General features: G+C 30.7%; 1 protein-coding gene across 1 annotated transcript; it reads right to left on the reverse strand.

The window, feature by feature from the left end:
* Positions 1 to 252: 252 nt before the first annotated feature.
* LOC107451372 (uncharacterized) lies at positions 253 to 14994 on the reverse strand. Its single transcript, XM_087164654.1, has 3 exons — positions 13896 to 14994; positions 4247 to 4450; positions 253 to 1385 (listed from the first exon to the last, which is right to left on the reverse strand). Exon 1 carries the CDS (start codon positions 14944 to 14946, stop codon positions 13909 to 13911), a length of 1038 nt encoding a protein of 345 aa, XP_087020780.1. The 5' UTR covers positions 14947 to 14994; the 3' UTR covers positions 253 to 1385; positions 4247 to 4450; positions 13896 to 13908.
* Between the last annotated feature and the right edge of the window lie 1358 nt (positions 14995 to 16352).

Below are 16352 nucleotides of genomic sequence, written 5' to 3' on the forward strand. Positions count from 1 at the left end.
ATGTAATATTTTATTTAAAAATATTAGGTAAGAAGTGAATATTTTTAAGAATATCTGAGATAGATTGAATTTAAAGTACAAATTTCTCAAACATCTTAAAAACGGTGCAGTTGTTGTTGTTGGGGATGATTTCCTTATCGGTATCTAAGCCGAAAAAATCACCAAATTTTGGCAAATTCTATGCAGAAGCTCGTAAATATGATTCAGCGAAAAAGCATCGGGCAGCTAATTTACAATGCAGTGGTCTTTCGCTTTTTTTTTTTTGGAATTTTTAATCTTGGCTGCAGTTGGTTTCAATTTTAATCATTTAATTTTTTTTTTTAATTTATTAGCTGAACTAACAAGTCAAGAATCTAGATTTTTTATTTATTTAAAAATGCTAAACAGGGAAGCGGGTTGTTAAATGCCGCTGGACTGGAAAATTGCACCCGTACATATATATATATCGCCCAGAGATCGCTAGTCGATACAAATTCCGCACCCCAGTGCTGACGTAAAATATCCTCAGTGGTAGACGGATCATGGATCAAACTCCCCTTGCCGTTAGGCTAACCGTGGGAGATTTTCGTGGTTTTCCTCTCCATGTAATGCAAAAGCGGGTTAGTTCCAACAAAAAGATCTCCACGAATGCAAAATTTCTCCCAATACTGGATCCAGGGGTTCCCTTGTCTTCTGGATTGAGTTTAAAATTACAAGACTTTTTGAAAGCTTAAAATTCCTTTGGCGCCTTGGAGATTTTAGTTGGCGTGATCAGGTACCGATTCGGAAATATCCCCATATATTGTTTCTCGTAACATTTATTGTTCAATGCATGAACTGTTAGAAACGTGAAAATTTTTCAAGGAATTTTGACGAGACCCGAAAACGAAGTAATTAGTTTTTTCTATGTTCTTTTTAGAACATAAAAAAGGCTATCACATCTTTCTGAAATTGTTGCGCTTTAAAGGTGAGAATATCTCGTCTTCTGCATTTAATTTGTAGTCTTTAAATTTTTACTGCGTTTAACACTAGATTGCCCAAAGAGGTAATTTTGACTGCTTTTTAGTTTCAATTCGAAAAGCAATGATGCACATAATGACGCAATTTGTTATAATTATGTGACTTTTTGTACAACATATAATCATTTTTAGTGTTAATATTTACTAATAGCTTGTTATATAACTGTAAATAACATGAAAAAATTAATTTTAAACAAATTTCTTTACACATTAGTTATTCTTTCACAATTCAGTTATTTTAACTGCTTTTGGGCAATATAGGTATATACTAAGTTTCAGTCTCACTAGTGTTAAATTGAACCACGCAGGTTTTACACAATTTTCTTCTTCGACTCAGGATGTCGTCTTCTTTTGTTGAAGTATCGAAAAAGTCGGTATTCATATTTTCTGTAAAAAATATGCTGAAATGAGTTATTTAAAACTTCACAACTTGCTGTGCATTTCTTTGCAACAAACTATCAGAAATAAAAATGTCCTGGTATATTTTTTAATTCATTCAAAATATTACTCTAAATTTAAAGAGCGAAATTTCAAGACTAATTTATTAGTATTTCTTATTAGGAAACTTTTAAGTAAAAAATAATTCTACAGCAATAGATATATAAAACTATAATAAAATAATCGAAAATAATAATGGAACGTAAGTTTTAAAAAAAATGTCATAACTAATGTAAAAATATTTAATTGTAAGAATTAATAAATATATTTTTTTTATAACAATTTTATTCTGCAGCAATAAACTGTTAAATGCACGCGAAATTTCAAAATTAATTTGAATGTATTGAAAAACCTTGCGGTAAAAAAAAAATATTCTCCAGCAATAGAATGTAAGTTTATAATAATAGAATATAAGTTGAAAACAAATTTCAGATATGTATTACATAGTAAGAATCGATCGTTTTTGAAAAATTAGTTCAGTTGCAAGCGAAATTTTAACTTTTTTTTTGAATATATAAGCCAGAAGCATTTTTTGTTATAAATAACTCTACAGCTTTGAAATATAAATGAAATTTCATAACATATCTAAAAATATTTCTTGTAAAGAATCCTTCCTGGCAACACAAAATTTATTCCTCAGCAATAATTTCAATATAGTTCTATCGAAAATATTGAATAAACATAATAATATTAACCACGAATAAGCTTTTACATTATACAATAAAAGTACAAAGCTGAGCTCTTTATGTTACACTACAAGAAAATTCTTCCTTCAAGTTTCTAAAGAAAATATGTTTAAATTAGCTTTCGAATTTCGTACATCATATTTGTTAACTGAAAAGTATATTAGAATGTTTGATCTTATTTCACAATAAAATTAAAAGGGAAAATGTAAGGTTTGTTTGTGTTAGTGGGCGTTGAAGGTCTCAATCGAAGTTTAAACCAGTCACCGAGTTTAACGTTAGCAAAACGATAATGAAGAAAAAGTTTGATCGATTTTCGTTTAGTTATTCTGGAAACAAGGCTAAATTATCATAGTTCATAACTTTGGGTGCTTTAAAAACGCTAGTGTTTATAAGTTACCCTAAAACTTTTTAAATTATACTTATTATAAATTACATTAAATATAAGTATAAAAGCATACTTTTGTTTAGAATTTTTTTTTTATAAATTACACTAAAACTTAAAAGCCAGTTATCGTTGGTAAATTTGTAAATAGTTATAGGTTACTTGATTTCAAAAGAACGAATTAAATTTGTTAGTTTTAAAGAACTGATTATCATTGCACATTTTTATTATATTGATGACTGATTGTGATCTGTTATCTCGTTAATTTAAGAAATATATGAACCAAATTTGTTGCTTTTAATATTCTAAATTTTAGGAAATTAATAAGTATATAAATGTGAAGATAAAAGTTTTTAAAAAAATGGCCATTTGTATCAAAATTTTCAAAATTCAAATAAAAAAGTTATGGTGGAAGCTCAAAATTTTTATTTTATCGAAATAACTAGTGTTTTGTAATAAACATTTGAAGAAATAATGAATTTAAAAAGAGTTAATTAAAATACGTGTCCACAATTTAAATTAAATGACAAAAACTGTGATTTAAAATGTAATTTTAATGACTTGATTTTGAGAAAAAAATAATTCTCTTATTTAATGTAATTTTAAGGATTTTTTTAAACTTAAAACGCAGTCATATTTTCATGAATATATTCTACAGACTTAATATATATAGCAGAGTCGTGCATCATTTACTGTACAGCAGTTATGACAAACATGGTTTTTGAACAAATGACAAAAATATTAAATAAAAAATACGAAAATTAAAAAAAATTAATTTAAAAAATTACAAATTTGTAAGCGATTTCGAAATATGGAATTAATATAATTGTTTGCTTAAAAATTACAGGCTTCAAAAAATCGTCAACTTTCTACAGATTGAACACGAAGGTTGACGATTTTTTGAAGCCTGTAATTTTTAAGCAAACGATTTTATTAATTCCATATTTCAAAATCGTTTTCTAATTTGTAATTTTTTAAATTTCTTTTTAATTTTGTTAGCTATGATAAGACATTCTTTAAAAGAATTTCGCAAAATTTGAAAGCTAATTTTAATGTAAACTTAACAAATTTAAATGTTGAATTTTCTTTGTGTAAAATAATTTTTAATAATCTTTACATAAAATACAAAAAAAAAAAAACGAACTCTAAAGAGTTTTGGGAGAATGTAGATCTATAACATCTTAATTGCAAATTAGGAAAACTCTAAATTTATACTTTCTGTAAGAAGTATGCTGAAAATTAATATTTAGTAGAAAAATATACAATTTATTTATGTTGAATAATTTTCTACTCACAAAATGCCTTAATATGCCTTATTTTATTTAGCAAGTAAAGTCTAAAATTGAATTTTAGAAAATGATTTTTAAAAGCTGCAATTTTTAGAATCAATTTCTCTAAAAATTGTATTTTTTTCTCGCATTTTAAAATATGATTTTTGAGTGAAATAAAACATATTAATAACATAGATTATTTCATGACTTACAAATTATTCACCACAATAAATAAATTGATCCAAATTTCAAAGTTAAATCCGCATTACTTCTTATAGAGAATATTAATGAAGAATTTTAGTATACTAAGTGTGTAACATTCTGAAAAAAATCCATTCACAATTTATAAAATGAAACAAATGCTGGATTAACCTTAGCTAAAATTGCCACTAAAATAAACAACTTACAACAGTAATAACATAATATTTAGTGAAATTCCAAGTAATTTCTTAATGGTTAATGTTTCTTTACCTAGATATGACTTTAGTACCTTTTATCTTCAGCACTTCTGAAAATTGAGAAGGCAAAGCAAAATAGATACAAAAATCGTCAAAATTTTGTCAGCAAGCATCACCAGAGCCGTTACTTTACCGGAATAAAGTTCAATCCTTCTTCTTCAGCGGAGAAACAATTGAAAAACTTCTTCCAGTCAGACGAAGTTAGGCCGATTTTTATCTAGGAAGAAAAATTAAAGAGATATTTTTATTTATTACTAGGACTGTAACATGATCGTTTAATGCAATTAATACGCAAACCATATTAATAAATAAAAGTAGAAATTACGTGTAAGGGTTAGCCTATGGTTTATAAAAATTGATTTTGAAATCGATATTTTGAAACAGTTACTCATTCAAAAATGTATGGGTTAAATCACTCTACAATCTCAGCATTATTTTTCCGATTATAATTATCGATATATATATATATATATATATATATATATATATATATATATATATATATATATATATATATATATATATATATATATATATATATATATATATATATATATATATATATATATATATATAAGCAGATTCTCTATTTAAATATCTGCTGAGGATAAATTAGGAGAAACATCAGTGTTTGGAGTACCGGTAAAATGTAGGATTTAAATGTAGGATTGATGTAGGATTTAACCGGCGAATGTTTACCGGGCAGTGTCGCTCATAAAAAAAATATATAAGTATCTAGTAATCTATATAATCTAGTTTTTTATAACTAGACCTGGTGTATATTTAGGACATTTACCAAAGCGACTATGTTAATTATCAGTCACATGAATTCGTTAGTGTATTTAGGAATAGTCCCTTGAACCATCAAGATTACATCTCAATACATGAAAATCAATACAACAAAAGCTATTAAAGTATTCTGTTTTTTTATTTTGCTTACATATAACAGATTTAACCCATTAATGCCCAAGTAGAAATTTTTTAGTAATATTTTTTTTTGTATAATGAATGGCAATTCAATACATTATACATTAATCAAAACATGCTATACATTATGCGTTAATTAAAACATTCTATACAATAATCGGAGCAAAGAACATTTATGATTATGATTATTCATAGTACATTTATGACTATGATTATTCATATTTATTGTAAAATCAACTGAAAATTTTTTTTGCATTAAACACTTATTGCTTTTATCTGAAAAAGTGGGAAAATTCGTAACATAATGCCAAATATCTAAGCTAACTAAAAGCTACGTTATTATTTCTAGAAAAAAAGTATTCTTACTCTTGCATGAAATATTTGCGGATTAAAATTTAATATGAACTCATTTTAAATGGTTTACTGAGAAGTTTTTAAACAATTTATATCAATTTTTTCTCCCTCTGACAAGGAATGGTTTCTAATAATTCATTTCTAATAATAGTTTAATAAATAATCAAATCTAAATGAAAGTAAATAGTATTTCTTAAAAAAAATCGGCAGAACCTACCACCGCTGTGGGTATCCAATTTTAGATTTTGTTACGCTGCTTAAAAACTATAGGGTTCACATACTCTTAATTACAGAGATGTGTAGAGAAATGGGCAGGGAAAACGAGGGAATAAAAAAGTTCACAATCCGATAATTAGTTCGAGAGTTATTAACTATCTATCTTGCAGTAAAAAAAATACCAAGCCTGCCGTACTGCAGGCTGCGCCTACAAAGTTGAAATTTGGCGTGCATAAAAGATCATTTTTGTTTATGAACTTAACACGATTTTTTTTTTACTTCATTTCGTTTCAGAGAACCGAAAAGAATTTAGTAAAAAAACTATGTTTAGATTATTAAAAAAAAGAAGATTATTCAATTCTCACGTTACGGTTAAAGGAACAGAATTTATTAATTTTCAAAGGGCAACACTTACTCTTATCGAAACGTGAGTATATTTTAAAAATTCGAATGGATTTGAAATGATAATTTTGGTACGAATATGCTAGACAGAGAAGCAACGAGTCAACACAAACATTACTCTGCTTTCTTCTCCCAACTCAAAATTTTTGATGGTCCCATCAAAACTTTTTGAAGTTTATGTTGGTTTTAGCGCTATTCATGATGGTCCAACATCATTTGATGGTCAAAATCAAAACTTTTTGAAGGTTTATGTTGGTTTTAGCGCTATTCATGATGGTCCAACATCATTTGATGGTCACCATCAAAACTTTTTGAAGGTTTATGTTGGTTTTAGCGCTATTCATGATGGTCCAACATTATTTGATGGTCACCATCAAAACTTTTTGAAGGTTTATGTTGGTTTTAGCGCTATTCATGATGGTCCAACATTATTTGATGGTCACCATCATTCAAAATTTTCCACTATACGTTCATGGTTTTTGATATGCCGACAAACTCCCATCATTGAAAAATGCTACTTTAATACTATGATGGTCAACCATCAAGAGAAGTGTGATTCTCATTGACTAACAATCCGTGATGGTTCATGATGGCGTCAACTATACATTTCTATGATGGTTTAATAATAATTATTGTTGGTTCATGATGGCGTCAACTATACATTTCTATGATGGTTTAATAATAATTATTGTTGGTTCAGCAGGAATATACCATCAAAACATTTTTGAAGTTATACTTCTTATGCGACTTCCAACAAGGTTGCGTTAAACGTTTAACGCTACATTTTTATTGGCCGGGAAATCGCGTGGGTAGGATCCAGTTTTCCCTCATTCATTTCCATATTGTTTTGGTTCTCACTAGCATAAAAATAATAAAAGTATTGTTTTTCTATAAATATTTTTTTAGTTTGTTTTGATACACATATAATTTAACAGGGCAGTATTTTTTATTTTCAAATTTAGTGGATAACAATTCCAAAAAAATGAGTGAAAACAGTCCAACCAACAATGCGACGGATTTATAAGGTTATGTCAAGGTATGTCTCTTGTGAATATCAATTGATTGTTAGGTTTTCTCTTCTGAAATTACATTATGTCACATTCACGTACATTATTAATACAAATACATTTTCGAGGGCGAGACGATGTGGCAACCACAAGCACTGGTTCAAGAGGTCCACGAGGGAAAAATGCCCAATTACCGTGATTACAGAGCACGGAAGCGAGCGGAGCAGGAAAAAGAGTCGTTGAATAGAACTAGTGGTCATTCTACGACTGCTGATTCTTCTACTATTAACGTCGCAGGTTGCGAAGTTTAACTTCTTCCGCGCGGAGGGACTCCGCGCACTATTTTTTTTTTTATGTTGGCCCTTCAAAAATCTGTCCGAATTCCTACATTGGGGCAATGACGGTACATGATCATTCCAATATTTGATTTCTAAGAAACTATGAAAGAAATTTCTGATGGTTCAACACGCACAAACCATCCAAACAAGTTGCTATTCATAAAGTTGGGCCATCATAAATCGGTCCGAATTCCTACATTGGGGTAATGGTTACTTATGTTGATTTCCATGAAAAAATTAATGGTTCATGATGAAATTATGGAAAGTTACCATCAAGATTATGTTGGATCATCAATGGAAAACCATAAAATTTTTTGACTTGGTCTTCCTTTCCGTTGTCTGCAAAGTCCGTTGGTAGAGTTGAACTGTTTATGCTTATAAAATTCATAAAATATTATTTTCTTCATCAATACCTAAATTTGCGGTTCAGCACTCCAAAAATATCGTTTCAGCTCTATTTAAAGTTTCATTATTAGTATTGCTACGATTTAATGAAAAAAAAGTATATGTTATCATTTGACCGTAATTGTAACCGTAACCCAGAGAGACAGATAATTGCTTTTAACGCTCTTCTTTAGCATTGATCCCTCGCGATATAGAAGATTTAATTGTAATTATTATTTTATTAATAAAAAAATTATTTTTAATTCTTCAAAAACTCCACTTGAATAATAATAAAATAATAATTCGGGATTCGTTCGACGAAAATAATCATTCAGGATTCGTTCGAGGATTGGTGTGAAAAAATCCTATGTACCAAAAACGAAGTGGGAAGTCACTTTTCCAGTTTTCAATCAGTTAATTAGTCAACTTCTTTTCTTCTTCTTTTTTTGAGCAATATCTTAGAAAAATAATTTTGGCAGCTAATTTTATTCTCTTTCGCATCTAAAACGTTTTTTTTTCTAATGCCTACCTGGAGAATGGTCTTTCGTCATACATGCATCTGAAGGGCAGATTTGTTGGCCACTCTTCCAGGGGCACCATAGTAGGTGGCCCAACATTGCTCCCGCAATAAGGACAGATAGTGCAGAGAATGAAAGAACATCCATGCCTTGCCCAGGATTCGAACCCAGAACCTTTCTGATGCAAGACCTGTTCCCTGACCCCTACACAGGCAGGTCGGCTCTATCAAAACTGTAACTCAGTAAGTAAAAGTCCTCCACGAAAGCAAAACTTCTCCCCATACATGAGGGAAAAGTTCTCTTGTCTTCTGGATTGGGTTCAAAATGACAAGGCTACGGAGTTGAACATTAGTAATCGTAAACGCGAAAATTGGATCGGCTGTTCAACGACGGTTATAAAATAAAATATTACTCAGTAATTAATTAATTGACCAATTGAACAGATTTGACCCAAACGATAACGGCCCAATTGAACAGGTTTGATTAACAAAAAATCACAACAAATTTAAAAAAAAAAAAAAAAAACGAAAAACTGCATTTTTTACATTACCAAGAAGATTTATCAAGAATGGGGACTTTACTAAAGAAATCCTCAATAAAGATGTTTTTTTGAAATAATTTATTACAATTCTTTTTATTTACCAAGGCTATAAAACCAATTATGAACTTTTATAAATTTGTAGAAAGCGATTAGAATAAATAAATTCATTCATGAATCAAGCAAGACTAGTTCCAATTTCTGAAAAATCGACAGTTCATTAGGCGTAGAAATTACCAATAAGACCAAATTTGTTTTATTCATTTTTTTCTAATAAAGATAAAAGAACTTGGATGGGTGAGCTTTTTTTTCTTTCTCTTTTTTTTCTTTTTACTTGCTTCTGTGAGCAGCCGAAATCATCATTGCCTGGTAGCTGCACCGAGTTAGATCCACTTTTTGAAATGAAAAAAAAGAAGGAAAGAAGAGATTGATTCATCTGATTTCATTCAAATTTTGTATTTTGTTACTTAAAATTACATAGTTTAAAATGAAGTGAAACTGAAGTAAAACTTTGCAACTCAAAACATTTTCAAACATAATTAAATGAAATAATAAAAAAATAAGAAATTAAAAATTACTTCTTCTTTGACTGAACGAATTTTATAATTATGTGCAAAAATTTTCCGATTCCCTTAAAAAGGTTTCGAAACATGGAAGAATATGCAAAAAGTAAATTTAACTTTAAAAATCCAAACTTTCGTTACTAAAAAATTATATCGCAAATCTTATGTATAACGATAATTATTGAATCGTATGTGTCTTGATAATATTTTATAAGTTACGGAATAAAATTGCAAAAGTTTAATTGAAAAATCACTTCCTTATTAAAATGTCGTAGTCGTAGCTAATTGAATAAGCCTATATCGAAACTCCCTCACCTTCTATTGATATGTCGTAGTCGTAGCTAATTGAATAAACCGATATCGAAACTCCATCACTTCCTATTGATATGTCGTAGTCGTAGCTAATTGAATAAACCGATATCGAAACTCCATCCTCTATCGAAACTCCATCACTTCCCATTGATATGTCGTAGTCGTAGCTAATTGAATAAACCGATATCGAAACTCCATTACTTTCTGTTACTGGGAATTTACTTAACTTATACAAATGTCAAACTTACACAATGGGCAATAAGTTTACGTATCTCTATAAATTGTAGCATTGAAAAAAAATAATAACATTTTCAAAAAAATGCAAGTTTTAACACTAGAAAGACTGAATCTTAAATACACAAGTGGGCGACCTTTGTGCAAAAATACAAACTAAGGTAGACAACGTTAAAGAGCACAAAAATATTATTAAAAGCAGACAGCTGTTTCGGATGCTCAAAGGGCAACCTTCATCAGTGCAACAGAAAACAATAAGAGAACAGAGTAAATATATATAGAAAGATGACGTCAAAAGAGGGTTTAGAGCAACGGCCAATAGGAGGGAAGGGTGAATGAAGACGACGAATAGGAAGCGAGGAACAGAAAGTTAGGTTTATTAAAAGTTAGTTAGGTTTTATCATAGATTTCCAAATAGGAGAAATATAAGGAACACTTGATAGGTCATTGACCAACAGTTTGGAATTTTTGAAAATATGATAAGACTCGTAAAAAACTCGTAAACTGAATCTAAGTATATACCTATATTGCCCTAAAGCAGTAAAAATGACTTCCTTGGGCAATCTAGTGTTAAGAATGGTGGCTTTTAATATTTATGAAGAATGTAAATTGATTTGTTACAGACGTTACATCTGGTATTACCAGGTACGCCGAGAACTTATATTTTTGAAAAGGGGATTTTTCTGAATGAAATGTTGAAATTGACCGAATCAAAAACAAGTAATATTAAAAAAAATTTCTAAAGTCAATTTCTATTCAAGTCAACTAAGAAAATTTTTATTTTAGTTACTTTTTATTAAGTAATTAAAAATTTTTCTCCCATATAAAACTAAAATTAATTAATTAAATTTAATTAATGAATTAATATTTGAAAAAACAGAAAAACATCAAGTGTGATCAAATGAAAGTTTAAAAAAATGTATTTGAAGTCGAGTGGACAAATAAAAAGTATTTTATTAACGATTAAAAATTTGAACAAGATATATAGAGAGAGTATGAACTAATAGTAGGAAAAAAAGAAAGGAAAGAGATTGAAAAAAAGAAAGGAAATTAACTATCAGCTTAAGGCATAAATTTCCCCCGAATGGAATAACAAATAATTTAGTAATCGTCAAATCTCGTCAATTACCAGATACAAATAAAATAGATATTCTGAGAATCAAACTTTTAAATGAAAATATAGTTTCCGTGATAAAACAATTGAAAAAAGATAGATAAATAAAAAAAAAAACGAATAAAAATCAACTATGAGAAAAAAAAATTGCTGAACTTACTTAAAATTCATTTATTTGTGGAATTTAAAAACTGAACAGTAATAAAGTAGATGCAGTTATAAGAAATGTGTCTACCTGAGAAAAAAAAGTATGGTCAAAATTACCTGAATATGGTAAAATTTACCGTGTTTCTGTTTTGTGGGAACATTAAAAAGCGTTTTAATCTCTACCAAAGCGCTTAGGTAATGATTTTGGTAAAATTAACAATAAAATTTGGTTTTATAATATGTGATAAAATTTGGTAACTGTGGAAAAATTTGATAATTTTGTCTATGCAACCTTAGAGCATGGTATAAAAATCATTTATTCGGTTAAATTTGCTTTTTTTGATATTTTACTGAATGTGTGGTAATAAGAACATTAATTTTGAAAACCAAAATGTTCGGTAAACTATTACCATATGAACGAAAAAATTTCCAAATGAGTGGTTTTAACACCGTATATTTTGGTTTTATTAATCAGAAATTTCTTTCGCCAAAAATGTCATTACCATTCAGTATAATTTTACCATAACTTATTTCTCTGTACTTTATGTCTAATTTTTCATGTAAGTAAAATGAATCCAACACATAAACAAATGAAAAATGATTATCTTAAAATTACTATAGATAATTCGCAGTTCGAATTAATCTTTACCTTTTTTTCTCGTAGCGAAGGGATTTTGTATGAATTTCCCACCAATTTAACGAAAATGTAATTTTTATCATAAATTCCATTTTTTCTAATTGAAGTTCTTGATTTGTCGAGGATACAACAATGTAGATATGCTACATCTGTAACACCAATTTTTAAAAAAAATTTGCATGCTAGGAAAAATATCATGGCATAAAAATATCACAAAAAACTGATTTTTGCTTGATTTTTATTACGGACGCAAAAAAAAATTGGCCGATTGAAATTCTAAAATTATTAGAATTATTATTTTTATCATATAGTTACTTTTTCGTTACATAATTGCAGTATAGCCAAAAATAATCGAAATACTGAGAATATTTATTAGTTAAATATTAAAATGGAGTACTTATTTCCCATAATTCTTGGAGGAAAAACGGAAAATGGAGGTATTTATTAAATGCTAATTGAAACTAAACTGCGTAACATTAAAATAAACATTCTAAGCTTTAAAATGATATCAAATATGTTAAATTTGCTAAAGTAAAGAATTCTGGCATTTTAGTTTGCTTTTCGTGGAACTATTTTTTACCTATTTTTTTAATCAAATACAATGCATGAATCAATAAAAAAAGTAGTAGTAATAGTAGTAAAAGTGGTTATAGTTCAACTTTTTCTCATTTTATACCGTAACAAATAACACTCTTAATTAAACTCTATCCAGCATATAAAATATACCTTATATCACTCTTGACTTTATCTTAAAACGCCATTTGGAATTCTATTATTTACAACAATTAATTACAATTATTTATCAATGTTTTAACATTTCTCTCGTTGCTTAGATAAACATGGTTCTTCCTATAATTAAATAGTTGAACTTTGAAAACTATTATTTTTAACATTTACTTATATTTACAAACATTCTATGTTCGTCATTGAAAAACTTTTTGAAAAGCTTGTAACTAAAATTTCTTTCCACTTTTTGCCGGGGAAAGTATTTCAATGAGTGGGTCACAAATATAAAGGTCGAGTTTCTTATCACGCTATTGCCTATAAAAAAAAAACTTTTGTGACCCGATTTATTACTGGTACTCTTTGCCTCATGGAAAATTTTGATTTTTCCCCCCTTGTTCTTCTATATTTTTATTTATTTAGTTATTTCCATTTACTCAGTTATTTTTATTTTAGTTATTTTCATTTATTTAGTTATTTTAGCATTTGCATAGTCTTGCAAAATTCAAGATAGAGATCAGGTTTTGAATAAAAGAATGAAAATTTCTGTTGCGTTCAAATAAGCACGTAAACTTAAAGATATAAATCGATCCTTTGGGAAATCCAGGAAACTTTAAAGAATTTATTAGTTAAACAACAGCTTTCTTTTATTTCTTTATTATTGTTTTAAAACCGAAAATGACACCTGTAAATACGTTGAAAATAAATTAATAATATGGCGAATTCCGATAAGGTTTAATGAAATGTCGTGTCTTTTTAATTAACATTTACTTTATAAATATATCGAGTTGATGATTTACAATGCCCTAATCAGATAATATTAAAATAAGCGTCAAAATAATGAAATGTATACATATTTAAAGCCACTTAAAAATTATAAATCAGAAAGTGAAAACATGAGGCTTCAGAGAAACATATACTCCGTTGTTTGGAGGTCATAGTTCAACATGGACTGTAGTTCTCCCTGGTACTACAGTAAGTTAGTAATTAATTTAGAAGGAATTTTTTATGAAAGATTTTAAAAAGAATATATAACAAATACAATTCTAATATGAAAACATTTCCACGGTATTTACGAGTTATGTGGTGTTTACTAATTCATTGTTTAAAACTAGATTAGGACAATTCCTCATATTCTGGAAAACTTTGAAATCCCCCCCTCCAAAATCCTGTTTATTCCCGTTTCTAGTATTTAATGTTCGCATGTTTTCATGGCATATCGATTATCATTTTATAGATTGCACTCACCATTTTATTGCACTTAAATTTGTCGAGAACATATGTGAGATAGTCTGTCCGTTCTCTGAGCATGAGCATCGTTCAGAGAAGATGTACCATGGGGTGGTGTCCACAAATGATTTTCTGAGAGTCCAGGGGTGTACGGTCCTGCCGCTACCAGTGGGATATCGTGGTGGTGACCATCTGGATCTTTATTCCCTCGGATGACCTCCGTCATGAAAGCGATGTACATGATGGCCAGCCTCAAGGTCTCGATCCGGGACAACCGCTTCTCATAAGCGAAGGTCGGAACCTTCTTTCGAAGCTTGTCGAAGGCCGAGTTGAGGTTGAACATCCGCCGACGCTCCCTGATGTTGGCTGCTCGACGCTGTGCGATGGTCGCCACTCGTCTCCTTGTCTTGGACTTAATGGATGCCCCGTTGGAGACAGCGCGGGAGGGAGGACCGAGTCGCTGGACACCCATTCCTGTGAGGCGTCCACCTGCACAACCTGGATTGGTGGCACTCAAGGAGAACGGTCCGAATTCGCAGGACGCGAACCCCGCCTGGTGATGGTGGTGGTGACCCTGGTAGGTGGCTGCAAGGGCCGCTGCACTCTGTGCTTCCCAGGCGAGTGAAGCGTAACTTTCGGCGGCCGCAGCAGCTGCAGCGGCTGTATCGAAATAAGTGAAACCTCCTGTAGCGGTGGTGTGTGCGGGTGGTGGCTGGTGATGATGTCGAAATCCAGCAAGTCCGAAATCGTAGGCAAAGTCGGCGGCAACGGCAGCAGCCGCGGCAGAGTTGGTGAGTTCTAGAAAGGCTGCCGCACTCGATCCACACTCAGGTGTGGCAAAAGGAGTTGCGGCGGCGTTAGGAGGCGGCGCCGCCGTGGCCGAGCTAGCGTGAAAGCGATTGACACCGTTTGACGGGTTGAGTGCGCCCGACATGTTAGGCAATGTGGCGTGGAGCCGCCAGATGCAGCCGACAACAGCCGCGGCGGCGCTAATTAGAACATCAAGTCGGGATGCGTAGGTCCCTTTATACTCAACAGATAAAACCCCTCTTCTGAATCGTGCGCCCATCTATTAGGGAAGAATCTCTCTCTCTATTCCCCCCCACCCCTTCGACATCTCTGGATTATTAAGAATATCTTTCTCACTCCCACCCCCTTCCCTCCCCCCATTATGTAGCTATAAAGAAGGCGGTCGCACCTTCCACCCATTGGAGGATCATTCCGATTTTACGCCAGCTCGCGTTTTTGGGTGCGAAAAATTGACAATGGATATAGAAAGGGGCAGATGGGGAAGATCGTTCTTTTTCCCTCCCCCACCGCCATTCCACGCCAAGAGTTGGCGACAGCTCGAAATGCGCGCACAAGCTGCTACTGCGGCACCGGCTCTGGCCAATGGAGTGCGTTGCAGGTGCCGCCCCGATCGATTCCTTCATGTGCTGAGTGCCTTCGTACGAGTGGATTTATGGATTCTTTTCCCTCCCTTCGAACTGCATCTCTAATGGCAAAAGAGGGAAAAAAGTTTCAGATAGCTTCCTTCTAAAATTCTTTTTCCCCTCTTCTTTTTTCCCTTCGTTTTTCTTTTTAGGAGAATCTGAGGAAAACATAAAACTGGCTTTAAATTTCGGAAATTATTTTGCGTAAGTGCTTAGGAAACAAAATATAGCATTAAACTTTTTGACTAGATTCTTTAAGAACTTAGGCAGTAATACTCATTAAGATATGCATTGCAAAATATATCCTGATATGTTTTTGTTCATTTAAATTGTGGTTTAATTCATTTAAGTCCTAAAATGCGTTCTATGATGCCTAATTATTCCATTAGAACTAACTATTATTCAAGTACTAAAATGTGTTCTATGATGTCTAGATATTCCATTAGAACTAACTATTATTTAATTCATTGAAGTCCTAAAATGTGTTCTATGATGTCTAGATATCCCATTAGAACTAACTATTATTTAATTCATTGAAGTCCTAAAATGTGTTCTATGATGTCTAGATATTCCATTAGAACTAACTATTATTTAAGTATTAAAATGTGTTCTATGATGTCTAGATATTCCATTAGAACTAACTATTATTTAATTCATTAAAGTCCTAAAATGTGTTCTATGATGTCTAGATATCACATTAGAACTAACTATTATTTTATTCATTGAAGTCCTAAAATGTGTTCTATGATGTCTAGATATTCCATTAGAACTAACTATTATTTAATTCATTGAAGTCCTAAAATGTGTTCTATGATGTCTAGATATTCCATTAGAACTAATTATTATTTAATTCATTGAAGTCCTAAAATATGTTCGATGATGTCTAGATATTCCATTAGAACTAACTATTATTTAATTTATTGAAGTCCTAAAATGTGTTCTATGATGTCTAGATATTCCATTAGAACTAACTATTATTTAAGTATTAAAATGTGTTCTATGATATCTAGATATTCCATTAGTACTAACTATTATTTAATTG

Source organism: Parasteatoda tepidariorum, chromosome 5, assembly GCF_982258835.1.
Source record: "Parasteatoda tepidariorum strain Cologne lab strain chromosome 5, Ptep-v5.0, whole genome shotgun sequence".
Lineage (NCBI taxonomy): Eukaryota > Metazoa > Arthropoda > Arachnida > Araneae > Theridiidae > Parasteatoda > Parasteatoda tepidariorum.

Bases quoted from the DNA above. Each gene is read 5' to 3' on its own strand.
- LOC107451372 (XM_087164654.1), bottom strand. From the start codon at position 14,946: ATGGGCGCACGATTCAGAAGAGGGGTTTTATCTGTTGAGTATAAAGGG.